The sequence below is a fragment of the Mchenga conophoros genome, linkage group LG13, assembly GCF_057382185.1.
Source record: "Mchenga conophoros isolate Kocher_MC1m ecotype Shallow Benthic linkage group LG13, M_conophoros_male_GT1.1, whole genome shotgun sequence".
Taxonomy (NCBI): domain Eukaryota; kingdom Metazoa; phylum Chordata; class Actinopteri; order Cichliformes; family Cichlidae; genus Mchenga; species Mchenga conophoros.
Window position 1 is genome coordinate 11,178,337 of NC_140538.1, and position 17,189 is coordinate 11,195,525.

General features: G+C 41.5%; 1 protein-coding gene across 2 annotated transcripts in view; it reads left to right on the forward strand.

Moving 5' to 3' along the window:
- Positions 1-17,189, forward strand: part of sdccag8 (SHH signaling and ciliogenesis regulator sdccag8) — a 49,859-nt gene continuing 32,670 nt past the window's right edge. The window contains exons 1-13 of one of the 2 annotated variants that reach the window (XM_085296434.1): positions 1-402; positions 1,297-1,458; positions 2,516-2,601; positions 3,054-3,152; positions 3,251-3,376; positions 3,818-3,910; positions 4,158-4,222; positions 4,929-5,129; positions 5,275-5,413; positions 5,739-5,891; positions 6,263-6,397; positions 7,295-7,411; positions 8,302-8,444. In XM_085296434.1, the coding sequence (XP_085152560.1) occupies positions 1,407-1,458; positions 2,516-2,601; positions 3,054-3,152; positions 3,251-3,376; positions 3,818-3,910; positions 4,158-4,222; positions 4,929-5,129; positions 5,275-5,413; positions 5,739-5,891; positions 6,263-6,397; positions 7,295-7,411; positions 8,302-8,444 (1,409 nt within the window). In that variant the 5' untranslated portion in view covers positions 1-402; positions 1,297-1,406. The remainder of the gene's footprint in view (positions 403-1,296; positions 1,459-2,515; positions 2,602-3,053; positions 3,153-3,250; positions 3,377-3,817; positions 3,911-4,157; positions 4,223-4,928; positions 5,130-5,274; positions 5,414-5,738; positions 5,892-6,262; positions 6,398-7,294; positions 7,412-8,301; positions 8,445-17,189) is intronic. The other variant, XM_085296433.1, reaches the window with a different exon arrangement.

Here is a 17,189-nt window from a genome sequence, read left to right on the forward strand (position 1 = left end):
CCCGTAAGCTAATGGTTGCCTCGTTTTGTTTTTAGGGTACAAGCTGATGTGATTTCTCGCAGGGGCGGTGACGTAAAATCTAAAATTCACTACTTAAAGGGAACTGTTTTCGGGCGATACTGGTTAATGAACTAAGCACAGCTCCATTGGGATTTGACGACCGTTACGTCGTGCTCGATGTGATGGTTGTTGCTTTGATTGTTGTACGTAGCCTAGCATGTTTCCTTAGTTAACAGTGCGATTTAACGACGATTAAACATCCATGAAACCGACAGACTCGGATGAAGATGAAGCAGAGCACCCAAGCTCCATGCAGTAGGAGCTGAGGCGTATGTTAATGTTTTGTCGTGCTACGTTTGCTAACCTGTTTGAATGGGCAGCTCAAGAGAGCGTCGTTGGATGGTTAGTTAGCACATAGTAAGATGAAACCGACTTGGTGTATTAAATTTATGCCGCCAGAGCCCAATAGAGCATTATCTCTATAGGTATGTTACCGAAAAGAACTATTATTGGTGGAAAAGTACAGGTGACAGGCACATGACTGCCACCTGTTGCTGCTGGGGCAGCAGATGAGGACACTTCACAGAACATAAGTGTCAATGCAATCTTAAACCAAAAGAAAACACAAGCTGACAATAAAATGAAGCTTCAGATTCTGAATCCAGGCGCTCAAAGTGCAGCTAAAAAGGAGACATGATCTCATGTGAACCGGACCAGGGAAACTGCCCTTTCTGCCAGTGTACAGAAGTTTAACTACATATTTAATCCCCGAGATTTGTTAGCATGACTCTTTGGGCTGAAAGTCAAAGAACTAAATGTGTAAAATTGCAGAAATCTAAATTTTAATTACTTTGGTGTAGTATGAATGACCATGGAGGAGGTCTTTATCAGTATGAAAACTTGTGAAAATACAATTAAAAGTCCAAGATTTCTGTTCTCCTTCTCCTTTCCAAAGCCATTTAGTGGGCCAGTTTGAAGCCTTTGCTGGGCCGATTCTGGACCCCGGGCCTTATGATTGGCACCACTGCTCTAAAGCTTTCATTTTAGGATGCATTGCCTGCCCTAAGCAAAATAAAAGCTTTGCATTATTTGGCTTCTGATTGGCTAAAATAAATAGGTGAAATTGAGATTGTACAGCTTAGTTTTTGTGCAAGTGCCACCTGCTTACCTTCGTGAACACAACACTGGTGGTGTATTTGTTTGCTGTATAGACATGACTTCTTTGGTTGTCTGTGCATTTCATCAAATAAATGATATACTATGTTACACTGGCATCTATGTGTATGCTGAATTCAGAGCGGGCCAACCAAAGCATCCAGCATCTGAGCAGTGCTCCGCTGCAGCTGGACCCTGATGGAGATGAGGTGGAGGAGGTCAGAGGTGGTGATGAAGACCATTATACAACCATGGCCGAAGAGGACAAGGCTGCATGGAACCAAAAGTCACAGAGTGAAGCAGGTGACTGATTGAATACATAGAAAGTTGATTCTGTTCACTTGTAAACTGACCTTACACCAACCAAGTAACTTTTTCTGCAGACTGCAGGCTTTCTCAACCTTATAAACAGTATAGTTGCATAATGACAGAAATTGGCGCAACTGACTAACAATGTGCAATGAGCTCAGTCCCGTGATTGTTAATATGCCAACTGTCATGACCACTGATCAGTGAGGAGTGGCTAAAGCATTGCAAGATTGTGAAAGATGTACTCTTAGGCCTCCTCCAGTGTTAAAAAATGGTCACCTCTCTTTTTACTTCCTACCAGCCTGGGATGCAAACTTCCTCAACATTGAAAGATTGGGCAGTACCCTGTAGGTATAATTACATGCAGTCTTGGCTTGACAAACTGAATATTCTGTGTTGTCCCGTCTGCCAGTGGTTGTTTGGGTTCTCTGATAATGTATAATTTACTGCAGTCGTCTTGGCAGCTGCATGTACTGTATTACTGTGTCTGTTCTGGGGCACCCGATCATTGAGGTGGACCACTTTTTGATGGATCATCTTTTGGTGTTTCAAACCACAGAAACATGGTGTTTTGAAAAAAGAAAAATGCATCTCAGCTGTTCTGATACTCCCGAAACATAAGAGATCAGATTGTTTCCTTAGGCAGCAGTTGTCCTTCTTCTCTCCTGGATCGCTCATAGCATTCTTCCCATCTTTGACTAACCAACCTGTGATAACCACATTTTAATAAGGAGCTCTTTGATATGACGTTCTTTTGCTTCCCTAGCTGCTGTGTATGTGGGGATGGTGTTTGCTCTAAAAAGAACCACAATGGTGCTAAATTATGCACTTGTACTGCTTATAAGGCTGGGAAACGTGCAGTCAGCTGAGACCGAAGAAGTTACTTGGATGAGTGATGAAATGTTTCTGATTAGTTGTAAGTCGGTTATGTGATAAAACTCAGCCCTTATAGTGGGGTATCGTGAGATTTCCCCTCTCAGTCTTTTTACACAAAGTTTAAATAAAGTGTTTATGTGTTTGTGTACATACTTATTTCTTATGTCTTTTGTAGTTAATCAGCTGAAGAGCCTTCTGCTGAAGCAGGGCAGAGAAATTCCCACACCTGTCTCCCCTTCCAAGAAACAGTCTCCATCCAAGGTAGAATGAGCAGTTGTGCATGGTTTAACATTTAAATGCGTTAGATCTGACGAAGGCCTGTTACAGAACTGATACTCAGATTAGGAGCAATTCTCCATACTTGAATGTACCATGGTTTTATAGTTCACTAAAATGAAAGAAAAAACTAAAAGTAGGTGTGAAAACTAAGTGAAATAAACTAAAAATAAACAGGAAAGGCCCTCAGTTTTAGTTTTTGTCATTCTAGCAAGCATCAGGAAGCCTTGTAAATTTGTTAAAATTTGTCACAGACTCACTTTCTAATAATAAAAAAGTAAAATTAAAAAAAATGTGCTAAAAGTGAAATGTGCAAAACCGCTTTGAAAACAAATGAAAGCTAAACTGAAATAAAATGGAATTAAAACTGACTTCACTTGCGGCTCTTCTGTGTTTTGGCTTTTATTTTTTACTCTTCTTTCCCTTTTGCATGGCAGGAGGGGATGTCCAGTTTACCTGCCTTTCAGGATTTGGTTCCTGTATTTCACAAGTCAGAATACATCCAACATCTGGAAGCTGAGGTTAAATTCTGTAAGGTCTGTGTGCACAAATGTACGTGTGTGGGCGCGTCCTTCATTCCCAGTGTGCTAATGTGAACGGATGTTAATCGGCTTCTCTGTTTGTGTGACTTCAGGAAGAGCTGCAGGGAATGAAACAGCGGATCAGAGTAGTGGTGGTGGAAAATGAGAAGTTACGTTCAGAACTGAAAGCCGAAGCTGTGGATGAATCCCTAAAAGATTACACGATCCGAAACTCCACGGTAATTTGTGCGTGTGTGAAAATCATTGGTTTGATTTTTGTGTGTGTGAAAATGGTAATGCATGTAACAATGAAGGCACCTATAGTACAAACATAATAATGAGAGGAATAAAAAAGACTGAGGTTACCTTATGGCTCAGTCACACTTAAATAAAAATAGGACGGTCATTTCTTTGCAGCTTTGACACTCCAGCTTTGACAACAGCGACTGAGGCTTGAGGCTTGCATTAATCGTAGTCATGCTATGGTCTCCAAACGCTGTTTTCTTATTATATTATGACTGTTGCATTAGTCATTTTTCTCTGGACACTTTCAGTAGAGAGACACTAGAATATAAAGTTAACGTAGCAAAGTTTTTATAGTTCAACAGGCTGAATTTAAGCATCATAAAAGCATCTTTCAAATTAAAGATTTGGTCACCCGTTCCAATTTTTTTCCTCAGATGAATGAAGTCATCGACAACAGCCACGTAGCCTCCATTCGAGACCACAGTGTGCTACAGAAAGAAGAACACAACACATGGAAAAATGAGCTGGTAGGAAAGATGAGTCTCTACTGGTTGCCGTTCGGTTCTCTTTTACCTCAGTGTTCATCAGATTTTATGCGTCACAATAATGCACAATGGTCCCAGATTGTATTTTAAGATTGGTCTTTTTGCTAATTTCCTCCAATAAAACTTTAACAGTAGAAACATGAATTCTGTTTTTTAGTACATTTATATAGGAAGCTGTTGCAATAAATTTAATTTCATCCAGTTAGATTCAGATGTTTGTGCTCATCAGGAAAAACTGAAGGTGATCTACCAGGCCCAGATGGAAAGCTTGGAGGCCCAGGTCATCTCTCTCAGGTTAGTTCTTTGCGGCATCAAACGAGCAGAAACTCATCTGGGTCATTCCTTGAAGAAAAGGTCAGTTCCTCCCACTGACGCCCTCAGAGTCTGCAGATTGTTTTTTGTTTAGTCACTTTAGTATTTTAATGATACCCTGGAAAAAATGTTTATTTTGTACTAAATATTTTCCAAGTTAAAAGTGCAGAGGAGTTGGTTAAAAACAAAATGCTCATTTTTTCAAGTTATTGTCTTCTTGTTTTTTTTTGAGCTCAACATAAAATGTTCAGGGCTGAGAAAGACATTTATGCTCTATTTAAAACTGCAACCAGATCAAGTGGACACCCACTCAGTGTCACAGTGCAAAACACAAAACGTTTTTGTTCAGCATGAGTTTTTCAATAACCAACTTTGAGCATCAACATATAGTTTCAATAACCAAACTATTATTTGCTGTCAATGACGCGGTGTCACAGAAACATTCTGACCTGAATTTTTTTTTATCTGTCTTCTGGTAATTCACTGGAGAAAAATGTAAAAAGTCCATTTCTTGTAGGCTGGTCAAAATAAGTCATAGCTTACCTACATTTTTATACCAAGCCCATCTCTGATCCCCTCCGTTTCAAAACCTTAGTCATTTTTAACCCTAGCAAATGTACCTTATGTCTGTAAAAATCAGTTATCTTTAATTCTTTTTAGAACACTTTTCCTTCTCTGATATTTTCAGAAAGGATCTGTCAGTCAGTCAGAAGGAGTGTGAGGAGGTGAAGCTTCGCCTGAGACACAGGGAGAAGCAGGCCGCAGATGCACTGAAGGCTGATGGAGCTCCTCGTGTGGCAGGATTGTGCCTGAAGTGTGCACAGCACGAAGCTGTGTTGGCTGGGACTCACACAAACCTGCATGTCCAGGCTATTGACAGGCTCACAAAGTCAGTGGTAACAAATGCTTCCTGCAGAATCAATCAGACGTTAGCAGCAGCATACTGACTGCGTAAACCATAGCATTAGTTTAGACTTAGTTAAGTGTACCATCCAGATTCTGCTTTTAATTCCTTTTTGTCTGATTTTTCTCAGAGAGCGTGATGAGTTACTGGTGGCTCTGCGTGCTGTGAGGACCAGTCAGCAAGAGACACAACAGAGGGAGTGGTCAGCCTGTCTCCAGGTCAAACAGGCTGTGGAGATGGCGGAGGAAGCAAACCTGCAGAAAGCTAGGGTCAGAGAAACATCCTCACACACAACTTTCCAGCTGACCGCCATCTTTGCTTAATACAGTTAATATTTAGAATGCATTGCATTTGTTAATGCTCAGATTTACCTATTTATAAGCTACACACACTGTATACATATACAGTACAAGCTTATGGGAATACCACTATCATATACGTCCACTAGAGGGTGCTCAAACATTGCCTTGAAATTAAGGACATATTCAGCTTTCATATGTTCTTCAACCTCGGTGTTGACTCACAACATCATTTTTTGTTTTCTTTACAGCTGGTTATTACTCTGTTAACCCTTCTGTTTTTGTACACATGCAGGTGGAGGTGCAGTGCGAGCAGTTGTCCAGGGAGCTGGCTCGACAGAGAGAACAGCTCGACCGAGACGCACACGGTTTGCAGCAGAGACTGGCTGAGGCCAGAGAGGAGGGCCGAGCAGAGGCCCGCAAACAAAAAGAGGAGCTGACGAATATAGTTAGTCTTACTTTTCATGTACATGATTATTAGTCGCAGAATTGGGAAATTCACAGAAGAAGTGGATTACAGAAGAATGAGTCTGTTCATTTGCCTGTAAAATACTGTAAATAACTATATTAACAGACAAATTTAAAAAAATACTCTTTTAATGAAACATTAAGTAGTAAAAAGTAGGAAATTGAATCATTGCTGTTTGCTTTTGCAGTAGCTATTGTATATTTCTTGTACTTAGAGTTTATGTCTGTTATGTTTTGTACGGTAATGATACCCTAAAAAAAATGTTTGTATTTGCAGGACATTTTACTTGAATTCTGAGTGACGCTGCAGTGAAATGGCCACTGAAATGGTGTACTGTGTTTGTCTGTCAGGTGTCTGGCCTTTCCCAGCGTGTCGCTGAGTTGGAAGGACAGCTAGACAGAGCTCTCAGAGACAAGAGTTCACTGACCAGTCAGCTGGAGGACACTCTCCGCACACTTACCAGCCAGGAACAAGAAAACACAAAGGTATCGGATGCTGTTTGCGCAAGAAAACTTTGTGTCAGTATGTCTTCTATTGATGGCATGATGAGCATTTCAAATAAGCATGAGCCAGCGTTTGTCTTTAGAAGTGTGGGATTGAAAAAGCAAAAAGCTCTTTTGTTGTTGTTTAAAAAAGTAGAACTATTAATTTTAAGGACCCACATGCTTCACTATCTGCTTGCATTTAATTTCTAAATCCACTGGATGGCAGCAAAAGATAATCTATTCCAACTTTATATTCAGTTTTTGAACACGTAAATGCAAGAGCATATTTTTCTTTCATTAATATTTGTATTTATTTTGAACAATTCAAGAACACAAACAAAAACAAAAATAAACCAAGTGAATCGAAAGAAAAAGCGAACAGCAATCTGCTCCTCTCAATCGACACATGGCAACCCACAGGCTGAAAAAGACTTCAGAAAAAGACAAACAAAGTGTGTGGGTTCACACAAAATTCAACCCTCATATCATTTTACAAATCTTAAAAAAATAAAACTTAGTTTACAACAAACAGCCAGATTCAAATCTTTCTAATAATTCAAAGAGATTCTCAAAACTTTTCAAATGCGTCTTATTTGTGTTTGTTTCTTAATCCTTCTAGGGGAGGATTCGAGATTAAACATCACAGTGCTTTTATATTTTTGGTGAAAGACTGAATTAGTAGGTGCTTTTAGGGATGATGAAATGTGAAACTAGTCAAATACACGAGTGTAAAAACATTGAGCCTGGGAACGAGACAGTCTGATTTAGATGGGTGATTTTCAAAGTAAGGACATGATAGGATAATAAAAAGAAAATCAATAAATGATGAAGCATTGAATGTGACATACTTGTTAATTAAAAGACCGCCTTTGTTTAATGAGGACTGTTCATCTATAGGTATGTGTGGATCTGAGATATCAGCTCAGCCAGGCCGCGCTGAAGAAACAGGAGGCTGAACGAGAGCTCAGAGAGCTCAACGCCAAGACCAGCAGACGGATGGAAAAGGCAGCACAGGTATGTGCCGATGTATTGATTAGTTAGGATTTATTTGATATTTGTTTAAGTCGGCTACAGACCCAGTATTTTGTAGAGTTGATTGTTTCATAAATAGTCTTTATTTTTCTTTTTTTGAGGGTCTGCAATGAAGCATAGCAAGCAAAATGAGTATTAAAACTCAAATTTTCCAAATTATTCTCAAGTTATTTGCACAAGCATCAATTATCCAAACTGTTAAAGGAACAGTTCACACCAAAATCAAATTTGCATACTTTTCCTTCAGCCTTTAGTGATATTAAGTGATAGAGATTGTTTTGGTGTGAACCTTTCCACTGTAGAAATGACAGCCTTCTTTTGAATATAATACAGCTAAATGACATTTTCCTTGTGGTGCTCAAAGCCCCACGGCATTGGCATTAACTTCTCTTTACAGAAGTCATGACCTGGTTACTAAAAGAAAGCTGACAGATGCACCACTCTACATGAGGAAGTATTGGTAGTAGTTTGGGATAACTCTGTCATGATTTCTAGAAATATATTTTATGTCTTTTAAGTGTATTTCGTGTGCTTTGAGCACCACAAGGCAAATGCCATAAAGAAGTCAGACATTGCTACACACCTCAAAAACTGGACAAGACGCACCAAAACAATCTATATGACTAAATGGCATTAAAGGTTCTGATTGATTTTGGGGTGAACTGTCCCTTTAAATTTAAATAATGAATGCAGGATATTCTGTGTTTCCATTTTGAGGTTCAGAAGATCAAACCTGACGTCCTTTTTTTGTCCTGCTCAGTTTTTACATGTTATTGTAACCAGGCTTTAATGTTTTGTTCATCTGAGGGCACAGGGTGGGTTGTTGTGAAAGATTTCCTCACCTCCTCTCTTCTTCCATCTCTGCGGGACAGGAAGTGGAAAGGCTGAGCTCAGAGCTGGTTGGCTGTCGGCAGCATCTGGAGGCGGTCCAAAAGGATGGGAGCCAATGGCAGGCCGAAGCCCTGAGCCTAGCAGAACAGCTGGCAAATGCCCAGCGCCAACTGCACCTCACCAGGTAGTACCTAATCCTATTATACATGCCACCACACTCACACACACACAGTGCTCCCCTCTGTCCAGCTCCTGCCCAGCTCAGCCCAGTCCAGTCCAGTTCAGATCAGCACACCAACTGTACCGCACCAGGTAACAGCTAATCCTATTATACAAACCACACACACATAAACACACATGCGCGCCGCTGTGCCATGGTCCCGATACCAACTGGACCTCACTAGGTCACCTCTAATCCTGTTAAGCATGCCACAACATAATGCAACACAACACACACACACACACTGCCCACTCTGTGCCACCAGGCCAGTGCCCAACCCAGCAACAGCTCCAACAGAGCCAAAATGGCGCCTGAGCCTTTCTTCTGTCCCTGGCGCACACACACACACACACACACAACAGTGCGGCTGATGGTCACTGGACAGCCTGGCCTCAGTGCCACCTGCCAGTGCCCTGCACCCGTCCTCACAACGGGCACTACCGGCACCCCTCCATTATCTTTCTATCTATTTTTGCACCATTCTGTCCTGCTTTTTCCAGCATCTCTATATCAAGACCTCTGATATTCTTTATGATTTCATCCCACCTATTTGGGCATAGATTCATATTTACTGCCACCTGCTCTTTTGTCCTTATCTGGCCTTTCTGTCTCCTCTTTAATTGAAACTAATCTCCCCTGTAACGTTATCCTATCGCCGTCCTCCCTTTGACGTTATTCTTTCTTTCCTTTCTTACTACGATCTTGTCTTTTTCTTCCCTCTGTCCCTCCTGTCATCCTCTGGCTGCTTTTTCCTTCCACACCATTCACCGCCAAGGCCACGCCAGCCAATGCCAGCCGCTCAGGGCACTCTCTCACCCCCGCTGCCCAAAGCCGAGGTGTTTGAGATGGGCACAGATGTGGTGGCGGTGTCCCGTGGTGCTGGAGGCTGCGGGATGCAAGTTTGTGCAATCTAAGTGTGTATATGTGTGTCTGGTTTAAGTGTGTGTGTCCACTGCTGCTTCTGGCTCTGATCTGTGTTTAAGTGTGTTTGTCTGTCAGCTGGCCAGCATTTACACACTGGTTTCATGACTGGCTGCTGTGTGTTTTTTGTTTTTTTTAAAAAGATGATGTAATGAGCGTGTGTGCGTGCGTGCACACGTGTGTGCATTTTGCAGCCAGCTGTGGAGAATGACATGCATATTAATGTGGCTACATGATGACTTTGACCTGTACTAGAGGAGCTACTGGACGAAACCATTTTACTGCCATGTGTGCGCCTGTATGTGCATGAGAGAGTTTATAGTTTTATCTGTCCTCAGTTGCATACTAGATGTTTGACAGCTGTTGACTTGGCTAAGCATGTAGCCATTCAGATTCAATTTTGGTCATTAGCAGTGAAAACCACTTCTGATAGAGATTTAATATGGCTGCTTCTTTTTTTTAAACAGTTTTAGATGAGAAGAAGTCTTAAGTCTTTGCACACAGTAACACCTTTAGTCACATTTAAAGGCAAAAGAGTATAAGAGTATAAAAATGATTAATACCCATAACCGCCCCTGGTTTTAAGCTTGGATGGTTCCATAATAGTGCGGTGGTTTGCACATTTTTCTGACAGCTGAAAGATTCCTGGTTTGACGCTGAAAGGAGACACAATGAAACCTGTGGAGCTACCTGCTATGACGACTCTCCCGTGAATAAGGCAGCAGCTGAAAGTTGCTTTTTATAGCAGCTGGCTGACAGTTGATTTCCACTTCTGCTGTAAATCTTTGTTGATTCTACAATGTAACCAATGCAAGTGGCCTTCTGCAATGTGTTTATTATCTTGTGGTTGTGGCTCAGTGTTTTAAATGCAGTGCTACCCAAAAATCCTGGGAGATTTTCCCCCTTTTTTGTACATTCCCACTCCCAATAGTTTGGCAGTCTCCCCTCAAGAATTTGACCACATCTGTAAGTACTAATATTAAGGCTATGATTGTAATTTCTCATGTTTAGATGATAATTCTTATTCTTTCTCTGATTCATTCAGAAACTGCAGTGAAAAATAGCTAGAAACACACACAGGAGGAACACACCTAATAGGCCAATCACAATAGCTGCAGGCTGGGTCGATGTGACGTCTAGTTATAGTTCCATGGAGGTGCATGTCAGGTTAAGGCGTAGTTTAAATGGTAGTTTTTCAGATGTTTCTGCAGTTACAGTTTCCTAACACAGAGGTATCAATCCACCACGAGTTGTTGTGCTGTTACAGTAAATGTTGAACACTGTTTGACTGTACAGACTAAAGGTTTGTCCGTCTGAGATGCACTTTAAAGCAGTTTCAACTCATTACTTTTGATATTTGGTTAATCATTACTCTGAGCTCTGAAGGAAAAAGTCTGCCGAGGACACAGAAAGCTGTCCAGCAGGCCTGTTTCCAAAAAGCAGTTTTCTTAGAAGTGTGCAAAGTCTTAACATCCATACATGGATATGGGATCTCTGTTGATTTAACTGCTTTAGAGAATGGTATATTTCACTCACATCTTAAAGATTCATCAAATTTGTGATGGTAAAAACCAAGTCTTAGCGGTGCAATGGCTCTGCACAAAAATGTATCCATGCAAAGATGGTAGCATACATGCATCGTACACACCTGTTGAAGTTTGGTCAAAGCCTTTGTCCCTCCTCAGCACTGCATTATGTTTGTTTTTTTCTCCCGCCCCCCCCCCCCTTTTACTTGTCATGTCCTCATCGCTTTTTTCTTTTGCCATTTCGAAATGAAACAAATGAAACCTCAAGCGATTGTGTCTCTCTGCTCTTTCACTAGCTCTGTGTCATTCTCTTTCTGTCCATCTGTGGGCCTTCAGGGGTTATGCAGAGCTACATGTATTTCATTCATAGTCATGCCCTCTGCTGTTGTTCGCTACAGAGCCATCCAAGAGTCTTTGTAGCTTTACTGGGCTGTATTTTTGTTGGTGTGTGTGTGTGTGTGTGTGTTGTTGGAGAGTAAGAGGAGAGGGTGAGATTCACGGTAGCAAGGCTGGAAGGCATTTATATGGCCAGCCTTCGAAGGCAGCTCTTTGATTTTTCTCTTTGCAACTTGCTCGCTCCTCTCTTTCATTCGGTCCACCTCTCGTGGCGCAAATGATCACAGCTCGCCTTCAAACAGGGGGGACATGAAGCGCAGACAGCTTCTGTTTGATTTCTGATAGCCCTACCTTCCTTCCTGATAAACACATACATATAATATGGACACACACACTCACACACATATTTGTTTGTACAACGGCATCTTTGCAAACGTGCACGCTGATATTCACATCAGTCTAACCCACATGCCTGTACACAAAGACGCAAACACACGCGCTCACACACAGATGCAAGCACGCATCCGGGGGTCCCATGGCGGCTGGTGCGCTGCGCTGTGCTCCAGGATTGGATCATCAGCCAGCTGTGAGTTGGACAGCCCAGGATCTGTCCTAATCCCCGCCACTCTGTTCACATCGCCTCACATGCGCACACACACTCTCCAGTCCCGGCCCCAACCCAGCAGAGGGCTTTACTAAGTTTGTTTTGTTTGTTTGCTCCCGCCTTTCTTCACTTTCTTTCTTTTCTTCTTTCCATGTCTCCATCCGGCCTCATCTCTCCCCGTGTTGTGATCACACATCCCAAAGGCCATAGTGAAAACTGCCCAGCATAACTTCTCTTTCAACACATGCCAGATAGGACTGAGATGTGTGTTTGCATGCGTTAGTGTATCCATGGTTAGTTGAGACCTGTGGGCCTGCATTGTGTTTGAGCCGAGATGAATGTCTGAGGCTCCAGATCTTCCACCGGTTTTGTTATCCCCATGAAATCAAGCATCCATGTTCATTAGGGTGCTTGCTTAGAGATGTAGATGGACCTGGAGCTTCAAACTGCTTCTGTGAATAAGTTTACTTGCGCTCAGTTTTTCCACCTAAAACTTCTGTGTGGAGTCTTCAGCCAGGAAATATCTGAACATGCTGGTCCATATAATCTGTGCCTGTATGTGACAAACACCTGAAGAACGAGTCTTCAGTTGAAATTGTCCTGGCAGCAAATTTGCCGAGGAGGCTGAATAAACCTCTTATGAGAAAATCTGCAGTGATGATTATCTGTGAATATCTGGTTAAAAATCCTATCAGCAAATGTTCATCTTTATGCATTTGGGGTCACAGTTTCCAAAGGTTGATACTGGATAATGCAGAGCGGGCTGTGAGATGGGGAAGGTCTTTTGGGTTTGGATCAGCGTGTCCTGATCTGTTCTTTGGCAGTTGTGCTAAGTGCACCCACTGCAGCAGTATTGCATGCTAACAGTCCTATTTGAAAGAGTCAAATGTTTATGACCCAGGAGGCCACAGTTTGCCTTCCATTAGGACCTTTGTGCTTGGCGCTATGTCTTGTCTTCTCTTCAGTGTGTGAATGTCTGTGTGAATGGGTGGATGACTGGATATGTAAAGCGCTTTGGGGTCTTTAGGGACTAGTAAAGCGCTATATAAATACAGGCCATTTACCATTTTTACCATTCTCTTAAACTTGCTCCTTCATTTGCTTGTGAGGTTTAGGCCCTTAAAAAGTATTAGATTAGGATTAGCTAGAAATATTGGTTTGGGTTAAAACATCCCTCTTCAAAATGATGATAAAATGACGCTTATCCCACAAGTCAAGGGATAAGCATGCAGGTGGAATTGAGAGCTAAGTTTTGTACAGTTAGGTCCATATATATTGGGACACTGACGCAAGTTTAGTTTGGTTTTATTTGTTTGATAAAACATATTACAATTATAGTTATATAATGTACATGGATATAATGTGTAGACTCTAAGCTTTCATTTGAGGGTGTCCACATTCAAATTGGATGGAGGGTTTAGGAGTTTCAGCCTCTTAACCTGTGCCACCTTCGTTTTAAAGAGAACAAAAGTAATAGGACAATTGACTCTGTTGTTTCATGGGCACGTGTGGGCAATTCGTTGATTATGTCATTTTAAATTGAGCAGATAAAAAGCCTGGAGTTGATTTCAAGTGTGGTGCTTGCATGTGGAAGAGTTTGCTGTGAACAGACAACGTGCGGTCAAAGAAGCTTCCCATGCAGGTGAACAAGCCATTCTTAAACTGGGAAAACAGGAAAAAAAACACATCAGAGAAATTCCTACAATATTAGGAGTGGCAGAATCTACAGTTTGGTACAGCGGTCCCCAACCCACGGGCCTTGGACCGGTACCAGTCCGTGAGTCGTTTGGTACCGGGCCGCGAGAGTTGAGGCGAAGGTGTGAAATGTATGGTTTTCAGGGTTTTTATCGGTTTTCAGTGTTATTTTGTTATCGTTTTTATCATTAACTCGGTGTCCCTGTCCCGTGGCGCAAAAAAGGTTGGGGACCGCTGGTTTAGTACATCCTGAGAAAGAAAGAAAGCACTGGTGAAAACAAAAAGACCTGGGCGTCCATGGATGACAACAGTGGTGGATGATCGCAGAATCATTTCTATGGTGAAGAGAACAACCAAGAACAACCAGCCAAGTGAACAACACTCTCCAGGAAGTAGGCGTATTAAAGTCTACCATAAAGAGAAGACTGCATGAAAGTAAATACAGAGGATTCACTGCAAGGTGCAAGCCACTCATAAGTCTTCGTAATAAAAAAGCTAGATTGGAAAAACATCTAATATAACTGAACACAGTTTTCAGATCAACCTCTACCAGAATAATGACAAGAAAAAACTATGGAGAAGGTGTGGAACAGCTCATGATCGAAAGCATACCACATCATCTGTAACACACGGCGGAGGCAGTGCAATGGGTTTGGTGTGCATGGCTGCCAGTGGCACTGGGACACTAGTGTTTATTGATGCTGTGACACAGCACAGAAGCAGCTGAGTGAATTCGGAGGTGTTCAGAGACATACTGTCTGCTCAAATCCAGGTAAATGCAGTCAAATTGGTTGGATGACGTTTCATAATACAGATGGATGATGACCCAAAACATACAGCCAAAGCAATCCAGGAGTTTATTAAGGCAAGTAAGTGGATTATTCTTGAATGGCCAAGTCAGTCACCTGGTCTTAACCCAACTGAGCATGCATTTCATTTGCTGAAGACTAAACTTAGGCCCACAAACAAACAGCAACTGAAAGCTGCTGCAGTAAAGGTCTTTGTGTTCAACCCACTGAATCAAAGCTGAAAGTCAACTGCATCTGAGTTGTTTCATTTAAAAAAATTTGTGGTAATGTACAGAACCAAAATTAGGAAAAAGGTTGTCTCTGTTCTGATTAGAGATGGACCGATCCGATATTACGTATCGGTATCGGTCCGATACTGACCTAAATTACTGGATTGGATATCGGAGAGAAATAAAAAATTTAATCCGATCCATTAAATATCACAAAAGCAGCTCACAAAACTTGCGACATGGCATAACTCGGCTCTTAACTGTAGCACGTCGGAGCAGTATGCGTCACACGATAGAGCGGCTGTGGCGTGTGTTGTGGAAGTTTTCCATTAAATAAAGCCTGCAGACGAGCGGTGAGCGGTAGCTAACATTCTTTAATCCAAACACACAATAAACAGAAAACCAAGTTGGTGGAGAGCCTGCATGACCAAGGGGAGACAGTCAGCAGAGTCTCCCTGAGCCTAGTTAAATATCAGTTAAATATCAAAAGGCAGTGCACAGCTGTTTCACACATTAAGGTTCACACTCCCTTGCTACCTCCCAGAGTTCTGGAAGAGACAAAAGACTCTTCTTGTGGAGTGGTCTGCTTCCCCCAACTTCCTTACTACCCCTCCACCATTTGTCTTAATGAATGAGTGTGGAACATGTTTAAATCCAGTGGCACCAAGGCATTGTACAATAAAATAATGTGATTAATACATAAATAAAACAAATTCCTATAACATTGCAAGACCTGTCAGCTGTCTGGTTGAGCATTTGGAGCCTTGCTACCAAACCGGCATTTTATCTCCGAGGAAGTTATCCCAGAGAGAAGTAAAGCAAGTGTGTAAGTTCATCTCTGAATGTTTGTAAAGCATTCCAGCTTTATGCTTAACACCCGATATATGGAGCGACTGCCTCTTCTCTCCCCCTCCCTCTCCTGCTGCTACTTAAATCATGAAACTGATTAATGATCAGCTGATCGGCTTTTCTGTCGCGAGTCCATCTCTCTTGTTTGTTTATCGCCCACTTCGCACCAGAAAGAGGAAACCAGCGGCTGAACAACAGCTTGATAATCTGTTGTTAGAATTTATTTAATATTACTTTCTACACCAGAATCCTTTTCTACGCAGCTGACGGCTGGTAACTGTGCAGGGGCGGATCTAGCAAAGTTTAGCCAGGGGGGCCATAGGGCATGAACAGGGAAAAGGGGGCACAAAGACATACTTTTCTTTCTTATTCTCATTTAAAATATCTAGCTTTTAATAAACAATTATCTGCATCTTACACCCAAAGTTTTAATCTGATGTAAAATGCATAGAAGTTCATTACTGTATATAGTAACTATTAAGTCTAATACACCCTAGTAAGCTAGTTTTGCTGGGAGTTTGCAACCCTATTAGTTAGGTTGCTTAATATTTATGCTAAGTACTCTTTAAAATACCAGAATAGGGAGGATGGAGTAGGTTTACGTTTATTAGATTGATCAGTATTGCTGAACTATGAAATATTTTGGGTGCACTGTATTTTTTTGCATACAAGTATAACAGAATAGCTTTAGTGTTAGTTTGTTTTTAAACTTGAGTATGAACTTATACAAAATGCAGCAAGATATTACAAAAACAGTTTTATTGATTAAAAAACACACTATATCAGATTCATATCGGTATCGGCCGATATCCAAATTTATGATATCGGTATCGGTATCGGACATAAAAAAAGTGGTATCGTGCCATCTCTAGTCCAGATATTTATGAACCTAACTATGTAAGCCATGAGGCTGAAGCTTCTGTTGGCACTTTACACAAAGCCTTAGGTTTGGAAATAATCTTATTAAGAGGCCTTGGAAAAACACTTCCATTAGTGGGGGCTATACAGAGGTGCATATTCACTGATGTATTCAGAGCATATCCAACAGCGAGGTGAAGACACCATTGTTGATCTGCCATGTATTCTTGCTTTAACCAACAAATAGTTGCAGTAAATAGAAAAGATTTGGTAGACTTTGTACTGCATGAACTAACATCTTTCCTGCCTTTTGGCATCACTTTATATTTTCACAAATAGAAAGAAAAGTGAAAGGGCTGATTAATATTTTCTGATTGTGTAGTTGTTTATTGAAGTCTTTCTTGTGTTTCTTGTAGCTATGTTATGCATGCCATCACTGCATTGCTTTCTGCAGAAAACTTATATATATTTGGTACTAGACCAGGTCTGGTTAGGGCATAAGAGATGATGTATTAGAGATGCAAAAATGTGAGACATTTAAGGCACTTGTGAAATGATGGAATGCACCAAATTGGTAGTGTGGGAAATACAAAAGCAACCATATAGGCCAGGCAAGGAGAGAAGCATACATTGTGTATTTTAAGGCCACAGTCTCCTTTCTGTGACCCTGAAATCAGAAGATGGGTGCAAAGAGACACAGAGCGAGAGGGTTAGGCAGACAAAACTCTGGACCAACCGCTGTGACTCTTATACATGAAGTTCCCCAAACTCTATTAAACACGTCACGCTGCTGCGTTCCCTCTGTACCTCTACGTCGTTCTATTTTTTTCTCCCCTCTGTTGTACATCGTGATAGCAAGGTCTGGAAAGGCGGTGAACAGAACTGTGTGTGTGTGTGTGCGA